This window comes from Sorex fumeus, unplaced genomic scaffold (assembly GCF_029834395.1).
Source record: "Sorex fumeus unplaced genomic scaffold, SorFum_2.1 ptg000122l, whole genome shotgun sequence".
Taxonomy (NCBI): domain Eukaryota; kingdom Metazoa; phylum Chordata; class Mammalia; order Eulipotyphla; family Soricidae; genus Sorex; species Sorex fumeus.
Genome location: NW_026606179.1, coordinates 2,743,847 through 2,757,681, shown reverse-complemented (window position 1 = coordinate 2,757,681; position 13,835 = coordinate 2,743,847). Strand labels below are relative to the sequence as shown.

Here is a 13,835-nt window from a genome sequence, read left to right as displayed (position 1 = left end):
CTCCTGGATACATCCAGGCCGGTCCTGTTGCCAAAGTGTCACTTTAGAATTTTTTTAAGTTAAGTTTTATTTGGGGAGTTGAGAGGTGCGAGTCCTCCCAGTCTTCACTGAGGGTTCCAGGGGGCTACATGCCGAACAGTCCAAAGCCAGAACTGACATTCAGATGCTGAGGGTCAGCAGAACCACCTGGTAGTATTTGGGGGTCACCAGGACCCCACCCTGTGGTTCTGGTGTGAGGAATGGCGGGGAGAGGGGGACTTGCCATGCTAGAGATTAAATTCAGCTCTTGCTTATGCAGGGCAGGTGCATCCTAGCATCCCCAACTGTCCCTTTTTAAATGCATACTTGTGGCCAAGGAACATAAGCCTCTTTATCTTGTAGGTGACAAAAGTGCACTGCGGCCTAGTGGATTGCGGCTAGGAACGCCAGCACTGACATCCCGAGGACTTCTAGAGAAAGAGTTCCAGGAGGTGGCACACTTTATTCACAGAGGTAAGGCTGAAGACCCTGAGCCGGCCTGTGCTGAGCAGTGGCTGGGAGCCGGTGACTGAAGGGCATGTTTGTTGGGGCTGAGACTGTAAGAATCCCTTCCAGCAGACCATCCTGAGGACTGTCCACAGTTCTACAAGGGCAGGGTATCCCCAAGTCATTTTTTTAATTTTCAGCCAGTGGAAGGGATGGGGGAGACACAGCTGGCAATGCTAGGGGGTTACTCCTGGCTCTGTGCTCATGAATTCACTTCTGGGGGTCCTTAAGGGACCATATGGGATATTGGGGATTGAACCCGGGTCAGCCACATGCAAGTCAAGGCAAGTGCCCTACCAGCTGTATTGTCTCTCCTGCCCCCAAAGTCACTCCTAAGAGGTGCATTAATACCTATTGTTGCTATGGCCCAGCTGGGGCTTAGGGGAGCTGGGGTGTTCTGTGGACTGAGGGCCCTATCTTCTCGTACACACAGGGATAGGACTGACTCTGCAGATTCAGAATGACATGGGTGCAAAGGCCACCCTGAAGGAGTTCAAGGAGAAACTTGAAAGTGACGAGAAGCACCAGAGGGCTGTCAGGATTCTGAGGGAGGAGGTAGAGAGCTTTGCCTCTCGCTTTCCTCTGCCTGGCGTGCCTGACTTCTAAAAGAGCCGGGGGCTCCCCCACCCTAGTGCCACTTGGTCAATAACTGCCCAAAGTTGCTTAAGGCCAGAGGGGCACCAGTCAGTTTCTTTATGCCCTGAAGTGGAGGGGAAGGGTTTTGAAATTTTCTTTTTTCCCACAAACCAAAGTTCAAGGTTCTACTGAAATCTGCCAACAAATTATTCAAATCTGAACCTGCCTCACACCTATAATTGTTCTGGAAAAACCAATTATTGCACAGCCTTCACTCATGCAGACAGTGGTGTAAGGCCGAGCCCCTAGAAAGGCCCCAGCAGCTATGTGCACCCTTAAAGTTCCTGGGCATCCCTGGCCCACTGCAGCAGTGCCCAGCTTGAGAGAGCACGCCACTCTTAGTTATCCTGGTGCCAGAGACTTACCAAAGACTCACTGAGGACCGTTAGGATGGAGGAGGGAGTTTTTTGCACCTGGGAGCTCTGTGCTGTAAATGGGAATTAGGAGTTGGATTGTGTCAAGTACCACCTAGCGGGAGTGTGGGTGTAGAAGCAGCCTCTTTCATCCTTCCATGGAGCGAACAGGGCTGAGGGCCTCCGAGACCATCACTGCAGACAAGTGTGTGCTTGGAGGCCCTGCGGGAGAGGGAACCCATGCCCTCCGCCAGTCAGGAAACCAAATGTACCTTCCCGAAGAAACTTTATTTTTCACAAAGCTAAAGTGCAAAACATAGATGACCATTTTTTAATCAGCACAATCAAGTCTTTAACCACAGAATGTCTACAAGAATTATAGCTTTAAAAAATACAACCAGTTTTTATATTTCAAAAATATCTGAACTCAAATAAATTAATTTCATAAAAAGTACACTTCTACTACGTGTTTGGCCTTTACTCTAGAGGAACGCTTGTGCAGCTCCATCTGGGAGCTGGTCACGTGGTGTCTCTTCATACCCCTGCCCTTGGCCACTGTGATTGCAGCACGCATGGTGGGTGGACTCACTGTTCACAAACAAGAACAGGGGAACATGCAATAATATAGTAGCTTTTCCAAAAGTAACCAATGCAAAATCCTCACACCTTGTTTCACTGTGACTTCAGCTCACACTCCACAGGCAGCTTAGCCAGGGTTGCAGCGAGAACTTAGGGCACTGCGTGTTGCTGGCATTCACCATTTCGGGTGGGGAGTAGGCGATGCACAGGGCTGTCTCTGCCTTCAGCTGTAGGGCTCTTAAGGGTTAACTCATGGCAAAGCATCTGCTTTATTGCCTCAGTTCCTGCTCCTTCCTGCCCCGGTCCATAACACACCTTCATGGATGAAGCCAGATTAGGTCAGTTTTCAAAGGTGAAAAGGCTTGAGGACCCAAACCTTTCCTTACCAGATGAGAATGTTTTGTTTTCAACTTAAGTTGAAAGTCAGTGCTTTTTTCCCTTTTGTGACTTAATATACCTCATCTCTCTCTTGAAGACTCCAGTTTTATCACTTTCAATCACAGTATTGGTGGAGAAAACCAAGAAGCTGACTGGGGGGCTTTAAAGCACATGCCAAGTCCCTTTCTGCTGGCACAAGGGACAGTTCTGCAGGCCATCCCCACAACCGGTGGGTTCCCAGCGGCAGAAGTTGGCCTGCCATGCAAGTAGGTTGGAGGTGGGGGCATGCATTGGGCACTGGCCGAAGTGGTGGTCACCAAGCATGCAAGCTCCTCCAGACCAGAGTGACGTCTAGCAAGTCTCGGAGCTAGAGCCTGTGGGCCTTCCGAGGATTCTGAAAAAGGGTTTGCTAATGGGGGTGGAAATCACCTTGACTCTGGGCATAGCAACTAGTGTGGGAAAAGTTAAAAGCTGGATGAGAAAGGAGAGGGGAGCTGGCAGGGCCCATTTTCAAATTCTGGTGCAATGTTGGAACTTCAGCCATTAGGGAAGTTAAGAAACATCAGTTTCTGAAATGCAAAGATTCCATTCAAGTGAGGAGGCAGTGAGTTGGCAGCTCAGGAAGTGTCCCAACGGCCAGGGTGCTCAAAAAGCATTGAGTTCTAAACTCAAGCTTCTGGAAATCATTACCACATGATTTCTAGCCTGATCATTTTCCTTACTCTAGACTATTTCTTTAAAAGGGGTGAGGGTGTGGAATGGTGATTAGAGATTAAAACCAGCCTCCCAAATTCAGTGCCTGGGCCTTCAAAGTTAGTCAGGAGTGAACCTGAGGACAGATGGCCTATTTTTTGGGAAGTGTTTTAAATGCTTTATAAAAACTTGCAGGTGTATTTCTAGAGGAAAAGTTCCAATGGCTGAAGAGGTTAGTCCCAGTGGATGAGAGCACCCCACCTGTAAGATTCATAAAGACTTCTAACAGATTCTAGCTCTCTGCTGTGGAGGTGCAGCTTCATGCACTCCTGCCTCTGCCCTTCCCTGTGGTACTACCATCACTCAAATCCACTGGAAAACAAACATACTTGGTACTAAACAAACATGTGAAACCGTCACATTGAAAAGTTAGAATTTAAAATTTGAATCCTGGGGTCCGATCACTAGTCAGTGAAGCCAACTTAGTGAAGAAACAACTTCAGTGAGATGCTCATTTTTGCTTTTGTGGCTACGCCCTGGACCCAGCTGTCTGTCCTCACTGGACCTTTAAAGTCCTCAGGGCCTTTGGAATCATCCTCGGTGGGGCTTCCAAGAAAACACACTCCAAAGTGGATTTTTACTTCAGACCACTGTAGTGCATGGTTCTAATTTCTAGAAGGCCAAGTATGGCTCACCTCCTGTTCACATCAATTTCCCAGGTGAGAACAGAGTTAACAGTGAAGTTCACAGTAATGGGAAACACAGAACCAAAAAAATAGCACTGGTGGTGCCAACAGTCACTTTTCACCTTGTCATTTTACTCCACAGGATTTTCCTTCCTTGGAGATACAAATGTCACAAGATCATGTCCTAGACGCCTAAGTAGACAGCAGTCAGCCATCCAGTTAGCAAGCACAGCAGCATGGAGAACATGGGGAAAGGGTAGTAAGAGACAGGAGGCGGAGGGCAGGGAAGTGGGATTCCTATGCAGTCTTCATGTTTAAGCACCGCCAAGGTGTTCCTAGTGACTTCTGTGTGCAAACCGATGTAACAGGCATAGTACAAAGAAAATTGATGACACTTAGCAGTATCTGCCACAAAGGGAACTGAGTCACAGCCTCTGCAAAACCATAGCCCCTCTGACAGGATTGGGGGCCCCAATCCACAAGCTGCCAGCACCCCACCCGCTGCTGGGGACTAGGATGCATGCTGGACTAGAGCAGTGACGTGCCATTGGAGGCCTCTGCCTCTCAGATCTGTGACCTCATTGGTGTGCCACAAGGCTGACAAGCCCAGGGGGTCAAGCGCAGGGAACACAATGCCCAGAGATGCTCACGTGTGTGCTTGGGGTAAACCACTTGTGGCTGGTTCGGGTTTTTATTTTTTTTAAAGTCACAATTTTCTGGGAATAAATTAAGAGGCAGTACTACCAAGAGTTCTCCCTACTTAAGGAAGTAAGAGCTTTTGAGGGAAAAAAAAATATATATATAAAATGTTCCAAGTTGCAAGAAACCCTCCCCCTCCGTATCAGCTGCAGTCCTGGAAGGCGTGTCCAGGGAAGCGGTGACTGGAAGGGAAGACTCAAAGCAGGTAGCAGGGAGCAGTGGTGAGGGATGCACTAGTACCTCAGAGGGGCCTCGCATGGGTGGAAGCTAGGATGAGGGGCACACCCGTTAGGCCTGCACAGCCTCCTGGAGACAGGTCCAGTCAGCAGAGGCCTCCTTCCAGAGAAAATCCTGCCATGAGCGATCACAAGCTGGGCTGCCCACAAGACCCTGTGCGAGGTAGTGACATGGTTGTATGTTTGCTATGGGTGGGGAAGGGCGTGATGGCTCCTAGTTCCAACATGTCTGCAACCTTCCAAGGACGCCGGTGCTTCTGTGAGTACTCAAAGGTTCCCCATGATGTACAGAGGCGGTGGCTCTGGACAAAGACCATCTCCTGCCCTATGCCCCAGGCTCTGCGCTTCCCAGACGGGTCTCACTGCCAGGCACCAGGATGTTCCGGTCCCTCCTGCTGGCCCCGGGGAGCACTCCCAAGGCACACCAGCATTCAGTGCCTGGGGAGGAAGTGAGCCCAGGGACAGGCACTGCCTGCTCTCCACAGTGTGGGGCCCAGAAGGCTGTTCCTTTCCCCCACCCACTGGGGGCTGAGCCAGTTTCCTCTCACTGTCCGGGGCCTCCCCGGAGATGATGGGTTCTGGGAGGCAAGAAGGGGTCGGAACGAGCTAATATTCTCTTGCCTTGTTTTTTCATCAAATCATTCTAGTTGACAGGCTGCTTCTCTGGATTCTGCCACTCAAGTGGCTGGTATCGCTGAACAGGGCAGTGTGTTCCTCCCAGTCCAGGCTTCGCTTCTTGCCCCTTGTCCCACCCACTGAAGCTTTCTTTCATCCTGGCTTCCACAGCTCCGAAAACAAAGAGCTCCCTCCCCTCCTGGCACCGGGATCATGCCCCCCCCCGGGAGCTGAGAATGCTCTTCTGGCCACTTGAGATGCCCGCAGAAAGCACCAGGTTCTTGACAGCCCCCCTACCCCCAAGTCCTGGAGTCACCATGGTCTCCTTCCCCTTACACTAGGAGTCTACACAGTTCAGAGCACTACTTGGGCACACCACCCTCTCCCCTCCAAGTACCCTAAGTCACAGGTCTTGGTCAAATGGCTAGAACTGGCCTCAGATTTTGTACAAAAAGCTGGGAACATAGTCAAACCTGAGCGTGGGGTGGCTGATTCCGGGAGCCTCCTGCATATAGTACAGCTTCAGCAATTCAGCCAGGTACTGGACCACTTTGACGTCTTCATTCACCAGACCCAGGTTTAGCTTCAGGAAGCTCACTTGGCGGCTAGTGACCAGGTCCTCAGTCTCCTTGTCATGGGCAGGCAGGTGCAGGTGGTGGCAAAATGTGTAGAGGAAAGCCTTGGAGCAGAGCTGAGTGAGCATGCTCTGGACATGCAGGTAGTAGGTGCTGCCTCGCTTGATCTGGGTGCGGTGGTCTGCCAGTCGTGGCACTAGAGTGCCTCTGTAGAGCGGGCAGCGCAGGGTTTTGTTGTCCAGGTCCAGAATGCTCGTGTAGCGACTGTAGCGGCTCAGTGAGTGCAGCGTGCTGGCACTGGCAGGGGATGCCACTCTGAAACACATAGGCCACGGTCAGGAGGAAGGGCAAGCACGGGAAGATAGAGGCAGAAGCTCAGGGCTGGAATCCTGTTTCCAGGCCAGCACTCACTATCTCTACAGAGGCAGATCTGAGCACCTCACAACTGAGGAACAAGCTCAAGTGACCCACGAGCCCTTCACAACCTGCTTCCGGCTGGCTTTAAAAATAGGACCTGCGGAGTAGGGCTCTTGCTATGCAAGCAAGCCGACCTGTGTTCAATCTCTGGTACTCCATATGATCCCCTGAGCCCCTCAAGGAGTGATTCCTGGATGCACAGCCAGGTGTGACCCCCCAAAAAAAAACCAACAAAAATATACAGGCTGCAGGCCAGAGAGCACAGAGCCAGAGCAGGATGGTCAAGGTCCCCAACCCCCCACCCCCGCCAAAAAAAAAAGCTGGGCCAGAGAACACACAAACATAATAATGGTTAAAACATTTGCTAAGTGCACCCATGATCCCAGTGTAAACCCTGTGCTGCATATGGTCCCCTGTTCACTGCCAGAAGTGATCTCTGAGCACAAAGCCACAAGTATGCCTTGAACACCACAAGACGTAGCCCAAAAATCAAAACCAGCTTATTGGCTTTGCCTGGAAGGCCTCCCATCCTTTTCATTACTGAATCACGCCAGTGTAATACCTACTCAGCCTTCCCTCAGCCTCTCAGATTTTTGTTGGTCAGGTTCCTTAACTTCCCTGAGCCTCATCGGTAGGTAAGCCAGAGATAATAACTCCTGATTCGCAGACCTCAGAAGAGTGGCTGGCACTGAGTCACCAGACACAGAGTTTCTGCAGTCAGGCCTGTATGTGACTGGCCTCCTGCCCAATGCCCAGTATTGTGCTGGCGTCTCAGGCAGGCAGGCAGGTAGGTTGTGAAGGGAGGAGTCCAGAGAAGCAGGCAAAACTTAGCAGAGTTCTACCTTTCCTCCAGTGGAGTTTTCCAGAGCAGTCTTCCAGAAGCTGGCAAATGACTGCCTGACCAGATTTCACAAACTGATCTCCCCTGGAGTTCAGGGCTGGAGAGGCTGAAGGGAATGTGTAAAGGAGGGAAAACACTTGGGGCCAAGGGCATCTCGGGCTATTTCTGTCATTCTGGATGCTGTTATATTCCTGCATAGTTACCAGCTTAGGAGCTAGCAGGCAAGGAAGTGGGAGCTGAGCCACGAAGAGAATAAGCCTGGCTGGTTGGGTGCAGAAGCCAAAGCTTCGAAGCCTCACCCTTTGCCCACAACCCAAGGCATTTCCAAAGGCCGGGCATGGCTTCCTGTATGGCCCAGAGCTCCACAAGGTGGCTACTGCAGTCCCTGCCACGCTAGGTTTAACCAGCCTCTGTGATGGAGCCAGAGGCATGGCTGGTGGAAAAGCAGAGCTGAGCGCCACTGCCACCAGCCACCAGCCTCACTCCTTGGGCTCATCTCATTAAGCTGCACCTGCGGCCAACCTCTGGAACTCTCTGGGAGAGCTGCAGCCAATCCACTCCCGCTGCACAGCTGGCTCCAGCTGACCCCTCAACAGCTGGCACAGTCCTAAGGCAACAAGGCCTCTAGCCCTGCCTACTAGACTCAGGCCTGAGCAGAACCTCCAGGAGACAGATGCTGCCAATGCCGAATATCCGTGTCCATCACACATACACTCAAATTTGAGAGCAAGTGCTGACACTTCTCCACTTGGGCTTCTTTATTTGGGGTGGGGGATTGGAGCCAATCAGGGGCTACTCCTGATTCCCTCCAGAATTTGGGGACTGGGACGATGTGGGGCTGGGGATCAAAACCATGCACACACTCCAGCCCCTTGAATTGGCTTCACAGCCTGGGATTCTTGAGAAGAGGTCTGAACTTTGGCGTCTCACAAGTATCCAGCTTTCATGAGCTTTCGTGGGCAATACACACAAGCACCTAAATCTGATCAGCAGAGGGCCACAGCCAGCCTGCCACCCGGGCCTGTCTGGAACATCAGGGTCCCTACTAGGACACAGCACTTAGGCGTGTATCAGGTAAGACGGGCCCTCTGACATCTGCTCCAACAAGGCAGATCTCATCAGATTTGTCTGAGGAAAACAGCCTTGGTCAGGTAGACTGAGAGTGGCGAGGGCTGGGGTGATGGCTAGCCACAAGGGCCACATCCACCCATCAGGGAGCATATCATGGTGATTCGCCTTTTAATGCTGGCACAGGGCCTGGTGGCTGGCATTTAACGGTCCTGAATAAATTTGTGGCAAATGACCACTCAGAGATCCCACTGATTCTTCTCAGAAGGGAACTAAGTCTGCGTAGTGACTTGTCCACGGCCACTGGAGAGGGTGAGCGCCAGTGGTTCAGCCCAGGTCAACCACTCCCACTCCAAGTGTCATGCCCACTCTCCCGCAGCTAGCTGGCTCCCCTTTCCCACACTCAGAAAAATTATTCATTGATCACAATAGTCTTTTCAAGAAAAGTCATTCATCGATTGCAACAGTCTTTCCATAACAGTCCGTAGAGAATCCTGTTTGGGGGCCACTCCAGCAGTGTGTGGGGGACCATGCAGTGCCAGGGAGGAAACCTCCGATCCACCTGCCCCACCCCTCAGAATGCTTTTCCATGCAGGACTCCAGTCAATTGCCCAGTAGGGTGGGACTGGCTTAAGAAATGAATCTCTGGCTATTCTGGTACATTCTAAGGAGGGACATTTGGAGAAAGCACCATCCAGAGCTAGGCAGTGGATAAACTTGCTGATGCTGATAGACAGTTGTGATTTAGACTCTACCTTTTAAAGCTAAAAAAATAAATAAAAAGGCAAAAGTCAGTAGCCAAAGCAATAGTATAGCAGGTAGGACATTTGCTTTGCATGTAGCCAACCCGAGTTCAATCCCTGGCACCCCATATGGTCCCCCAACCAAGTACCACCAGAAGTAATTCCCAAGAGCAGAGCTAGGGAGGTAGAACTAACTCCAAGGCATCGCTGGGTGTGGCCCAAAATTAGAAAAAAAGTCAAGAGGCCAAGTGTGTATGAAAGCTGTATATGTATAAGTGATTACAACCCATCATTAAGGAACTAAAAACCATTCCTTGGAGGCTCTTCCCTCTGCTTACCCTCTTAGGTAAGCCCAATAGCAGACATGTGGCATGGCAAAGGGAGTGTAGCCTGCAGGGAGGAAGCAGCAGTGCTGTCCCTCCCATCCATACCACAGGTTTCCAAAAAAGACCTAGGCTGGTCCAGGTGTCACACTTCAGGCACAGTACACTGAGTCCCAGGTCGTCACTCTTTCTCCCACACTGGCAGCCTCAACCTCCCTGTCCCTGAAGTCAAAGACCCCGGACCTCCTTCAAGCACCTGTGTCCCTCACTTCTGAGGCATCACCACAATGTTCCCTTTGTTTTATTATTATTATTGGTTATCTGGGGGGAGCACACCCAGCTGGCTGTGCTCAGGGCTTATTCCTGGATCTGAGCTCAGAGATCACTCCTGGTAGTGCCAGGGACTGAACCCAGTTCGGCTGCGTGCAAACCCTAACCGATGTACTATTGCTCTTGCCCTTGTTTTATTTTTTATTTTGTTTTGGATTTGGGGGCCACACCTGATGGTGCTCAGGATTTACTCTTGACTCTGTACTCAGGGATCACTACTGGTAGAGCTCAGGGAAACATGGGGTACCAGGGACTGAACTAAGGCAAGCATCTGACTTCCTGTACTGTTTATTTAGAACAAGCAAAAACTGGAACTCTGCTCTCCCTTCGAGGCAAGGCTCTCTCTGGTCACCTGTTTATGCCCTTAGGACTAATGTTTTTCTTCCAGAGCAACAGTCTTGCTCAGGCACTGTCACAACATGGAGTAGATGCTCAATAAGAGCATGACCTGGCAGGGTTTGGCTCCCACCTGGAGAAAGGCTGGTCCAAGGGCTATCAGAGGGGCAAATGCAAACAGATGCCACTGTTCAGTGAAAACAACACCTGTTTTACAGATAAGCAAAGTGGGCTGCAGAGAAGGAAATGATAAAAAATGGAATGAGTCCCAACACTTGCCAAGCAGTATTTGAGAGGAGAGAGGAAGAGCTACTAAAATACAAATAACTGGGGGAAATACAACAGAAACTGTTCAAAGAGAAGTTGAAGCGGTCTCTCACATTTCCTTACCAAGGGCCTTCTCCAGTAAAGAGGGCAGTGAGTGGAAACCATCAAAATTCTCTGTGGTTCTCTGATTACGCCCATCTTTTCGCAGGAGCAGACCTCTCCTCAGTTATTTAAACAACAGGATTCATTTGAAATCAGCACAAACTCAACTTGAGTTGTGTCCAAACCTCACAGCACACAAGGTAAATTCCATATCTTACCCCACACCAAGTGAGAGTCCTGGGGTGCGGGGTGGGATGGCAGGAACCTGTGATTTGATAAGTCCTGCCAATAACTCTGACCCAGCTAGGTGCAAACCAGCGCTGGCGACCACTTAGGAACTGCAATTCCTGCATGTCGTGAACAAGGAAGCGGTAAGTTAGGTAAAATGACTTGCTAAACAATACTGTGAATGAGTGTAGGGCCCAGTCTAGAAGTGAGACCTCCCAGCTCTGGGCCCAAATCTACACTGGCTGACATAGGGTGACCAAACAACCACACAAACTTGTTAACCTTATCCTCAGTGAAAGAGGTTAAAAGCTTCCTTTTGTAACTGAACAGGGTCCTTTCCCACCACCCGGAGCCTTACCTCTGCAGGCCAATAAGCTTCCACTTCTGGAAATCTGTAATGTGCAAAGGAGAGGACACCCAGTGCTTCACAGGTTTGGCACAGCGGCTGTAGTTGGGAACAAAGATGGACAGCGCCGACACGAGCTTCCTGACTATGGTTTCATCTTCCCCCAGGACCACAAGTGTCCTCCCGCTGAGTAGGGAGTAGATGGCTGGGTGGGCAAATGGGTACTGGCGGATAAATTTTAAGGCATTCTGGCCAGCTCTCTTTTTATGTCTCTCGGAAGAGGGAGCAGTGAAATGAGCAGCGGGAGTCCTGTCTGAGCCAGTGGAGGCTATGCTGCCCACACAGCTGGTGGAGTCAGAGTAGTTGTCCAGGCTGGTCTTACTAACATCCCGGCTAGCCAGCAGATGGCTCGGGTCCAGCTCATAAGCCGTGAAGCCCTCAGAAGTGTGGTCTTGAGAAGGGCTGGCGTTTTCCATGGCCAAGTCTGTGTGGAAGCCCTGGTCCTTTTGCCAGTAGCGCTGTGGGGGGATGCTCACCACTCCGTCCTCATCTAAGAGCGCGTGGGCTGCAGCAGGAAGTGGCCCCTGAAGACTGTCACTCTCCTTCCCAATGCAGCAGGAAGAGTCCATCTCTGACAGGGGATTTTCCAAGCTGCCCTCCTCTGCACCATCCAGCTCCGGAGGGCTGATGTTTGCCTGGAAGAGGATGGCTCCCTCGCTATCATCTGGATACGATTCTTCTTCATTAATGGCACTTGGGTAGCTGGCCTTAAGGTCCTCGGGGATGAGAGCCTCGGACGGGCAGGTGCTGAGGACTTCGATACTGTCCTCACTGATAGTTCTGTTGCTGACCGCCTTGCTGCGGACTACCTGGGGGCTCAATGGCACCGTGAGGCTGGCCTGGCTGTCAGACTTGGAGAGCACAGAGGTGGACTTTTCCGTGCCCAGAACCTCAATGCTTTCACCACTGCTGATACTCCCTTTCATCTCCATATCCAGGTAGTCCAAGTTCTCCTGGGGGTCAAAACTGCTCAATTCCGCCACCTCTGCTTCTTTGTACTCCTCATCTCCCAGTTCCTGCTCCATCTTGATCAGCACAGACTCCACACTGGACTTGTAAGAGCCAACACTAATTAACACTTGAGGAATTGGATATTCTTCCAGAGTCCTGGAAGGTGGTCTCTCTTGAACAGGCTTAGGGGCTGTACTCTCTTGTTTCTCTACCACCCTATCATCAACCTCCACAAAGTCCTCAAAGAGAAAGTTGGTTATGTGCTGTTGTTTTAACAGTGCCCTGTCAATCTGGCTGGTCAGGAGATAGCACAGGTCTCCGCGGAACATGTGCTCAATGTGGCTGAGCTGAGCCAAGGTCTGGGTGAAATATTCGGTGTCACAGAGCTCTTCCAAGGTCTTTAACTTTTTGTCAAAACACTTGGTGGACTTGGCTTTGATGAGTTTTGGGGTATAGGCTGGTCTGCAGGAGTAAAGGTCAGCGTCAGCAAACTCATCGGGGTTAGAGGTAGTGGCTGCCTGGCAGGCTTGATCCTGGGAGTGCTCTATCTCCCCAGAACACAAATCAGCCCCTTTCGACTTCCGATGAGGATATGAACGGATCTGCTTCAGCAGGTCTTGATGCTCGATGATGGATTTCTCTACGCTAGCCAGTTCGTTGGCTTTCTCAATTGCCTGAGATGAATAAAAACCTTTATCATTGGCTTTCTTCTGGATTTCTGTTTCAGTATGTAGCACAGTCCTGGTATAATCCAAGTCTTTCAGCTTTTTTTCAAGTTCCCCAGCAAATGCCTTCCTGTTGCCTGTCTTCAAGCACTCAGAAGCTTTGGAAAATTCTGCTGAAAGTTCCTGGAATTGCTGCATGATTTTGTGCTGGTCTGCTGAGATATAAGCCATGCAAAAGGGCCTCACGAAACCACGGGCCTCCAGGTCATACAGGGTCAGATGGTGCACGTAAGCAAAGGCTCCCTCCTTGGAGTCTCCCAGCACGACCTTGGAGTCCTCCACGAAGTTCAGCTTGGGGTAGGAAGAACCGGGGGGATGGCCCACGAAGGAGGCCTGGTAATCGACAGACATGATCCTTAAGGAGAAGTAATTAAGATCGAAGGTACCAAAAACTTTGGTATCATTGGGGATGGTTAGCAAGGGTTGGGGGCCCACCTGTTCGGAGAACTCGGAAATGAGGATGAAGTCCCGCGAGAACTTGGCTCCAGACAGTTTGGACCAAGGGTTGGCTCCTTGGCTGGCGAAGGGGAAAAGGGGCACCGAGTACTCCTCGGGCAGGGCCGGCTCATTGTAAGGCTCTTCCTCGTACTCATTCTCTTTGGTGAAGGCCACCACGTCAGGGGCGCTGATCATATTTCCAGGTATACGGAGAGAACATTGAGAGGAAGTGGCCAGGAATGCGGGGGTAATCGGCGCGGGGAAGCCAGACCTCTGGAGGAGGAAGCAAAGTCCCTGCGGTCTTCTTGGCGCCCTCGGGGGCGCTGGGCTGCTTTTCACGCACCCGAGGACTTGGACTCCCGCGGCCACTACAAAGGTGTAGCTCCTTCAGAGTCCTCGGAGGCCTCGGGAACTCTGCGGGCCTCGAGGTCCGGGAAGCCGGTTGTCCTCTTCCTCTTTTCTTTTTGGTGACCCGGTCGCCGCAAGGCACCTGCCGCGAGGTCACGGTCGCTTCCCCGAATCCAGCGCGATAGCAACAGCCCCAGTATCGAACGGGTGCCTGACGCAGGGCTACGGGCCGTAGCCGGGGCCAGCCAAGCCTTGTCGCCCTCACGGATCGAGGGCAAAACCGTCGCGGCTCCGCGGACGCCACAACCCGGAGCCAGCTAGCGCGGCGCCGCCATCT

At 51.4% G+C, this 13,835-nt stretch overlaps 2 protein-coding genes across 2 annotated transcripts in view; one reads left to right on the top strand and one right to left on the bottom strand.

Moving 5' to 3' along the window:
* SHMT1 (serine hydroxymethyltransferase 1) overlaps window positions 1-1,968 on the top strand; it is a 24,918-nt gene extending 22,950 nt beyond the window's left edge. Inside the window, exons 11-12 of the mRNA XM_056137157.1 lie at window positions 382-492; window positions 959-1,968. Coding sequence (XP_055993132.1) covers window positions 382-492; window positions 959-1,131 — 284 coding nt within the window. The 3' untranslated portion in view covers window positions 1,132-1,968. The remainder of the gene's footprint in view (window positions 1-381; window positions 493-958) is intronic.
* On the bottom strand, window positions 1,784-13,835 carry SMCR8 (SMCR8-C9orf72 complex subunit). Its single transcript, XM_056137156.1, has 2 exons — window positions 10,989-13,835; window positions 1,784-6,290 (listed from the first exon to the last, which is right to left on the bottom strand). Exons 1-2 carry the CDS (start codon window positions 13,343-13,345, stop codon window positions 5,837-5,839), a joined length of 2,811 nt encoding a protein of 936 aa, XP_055993131.1. The 5' UTR covers window positions 13,346-13,835; the 3' UTR covers window positions 1,784-5,836.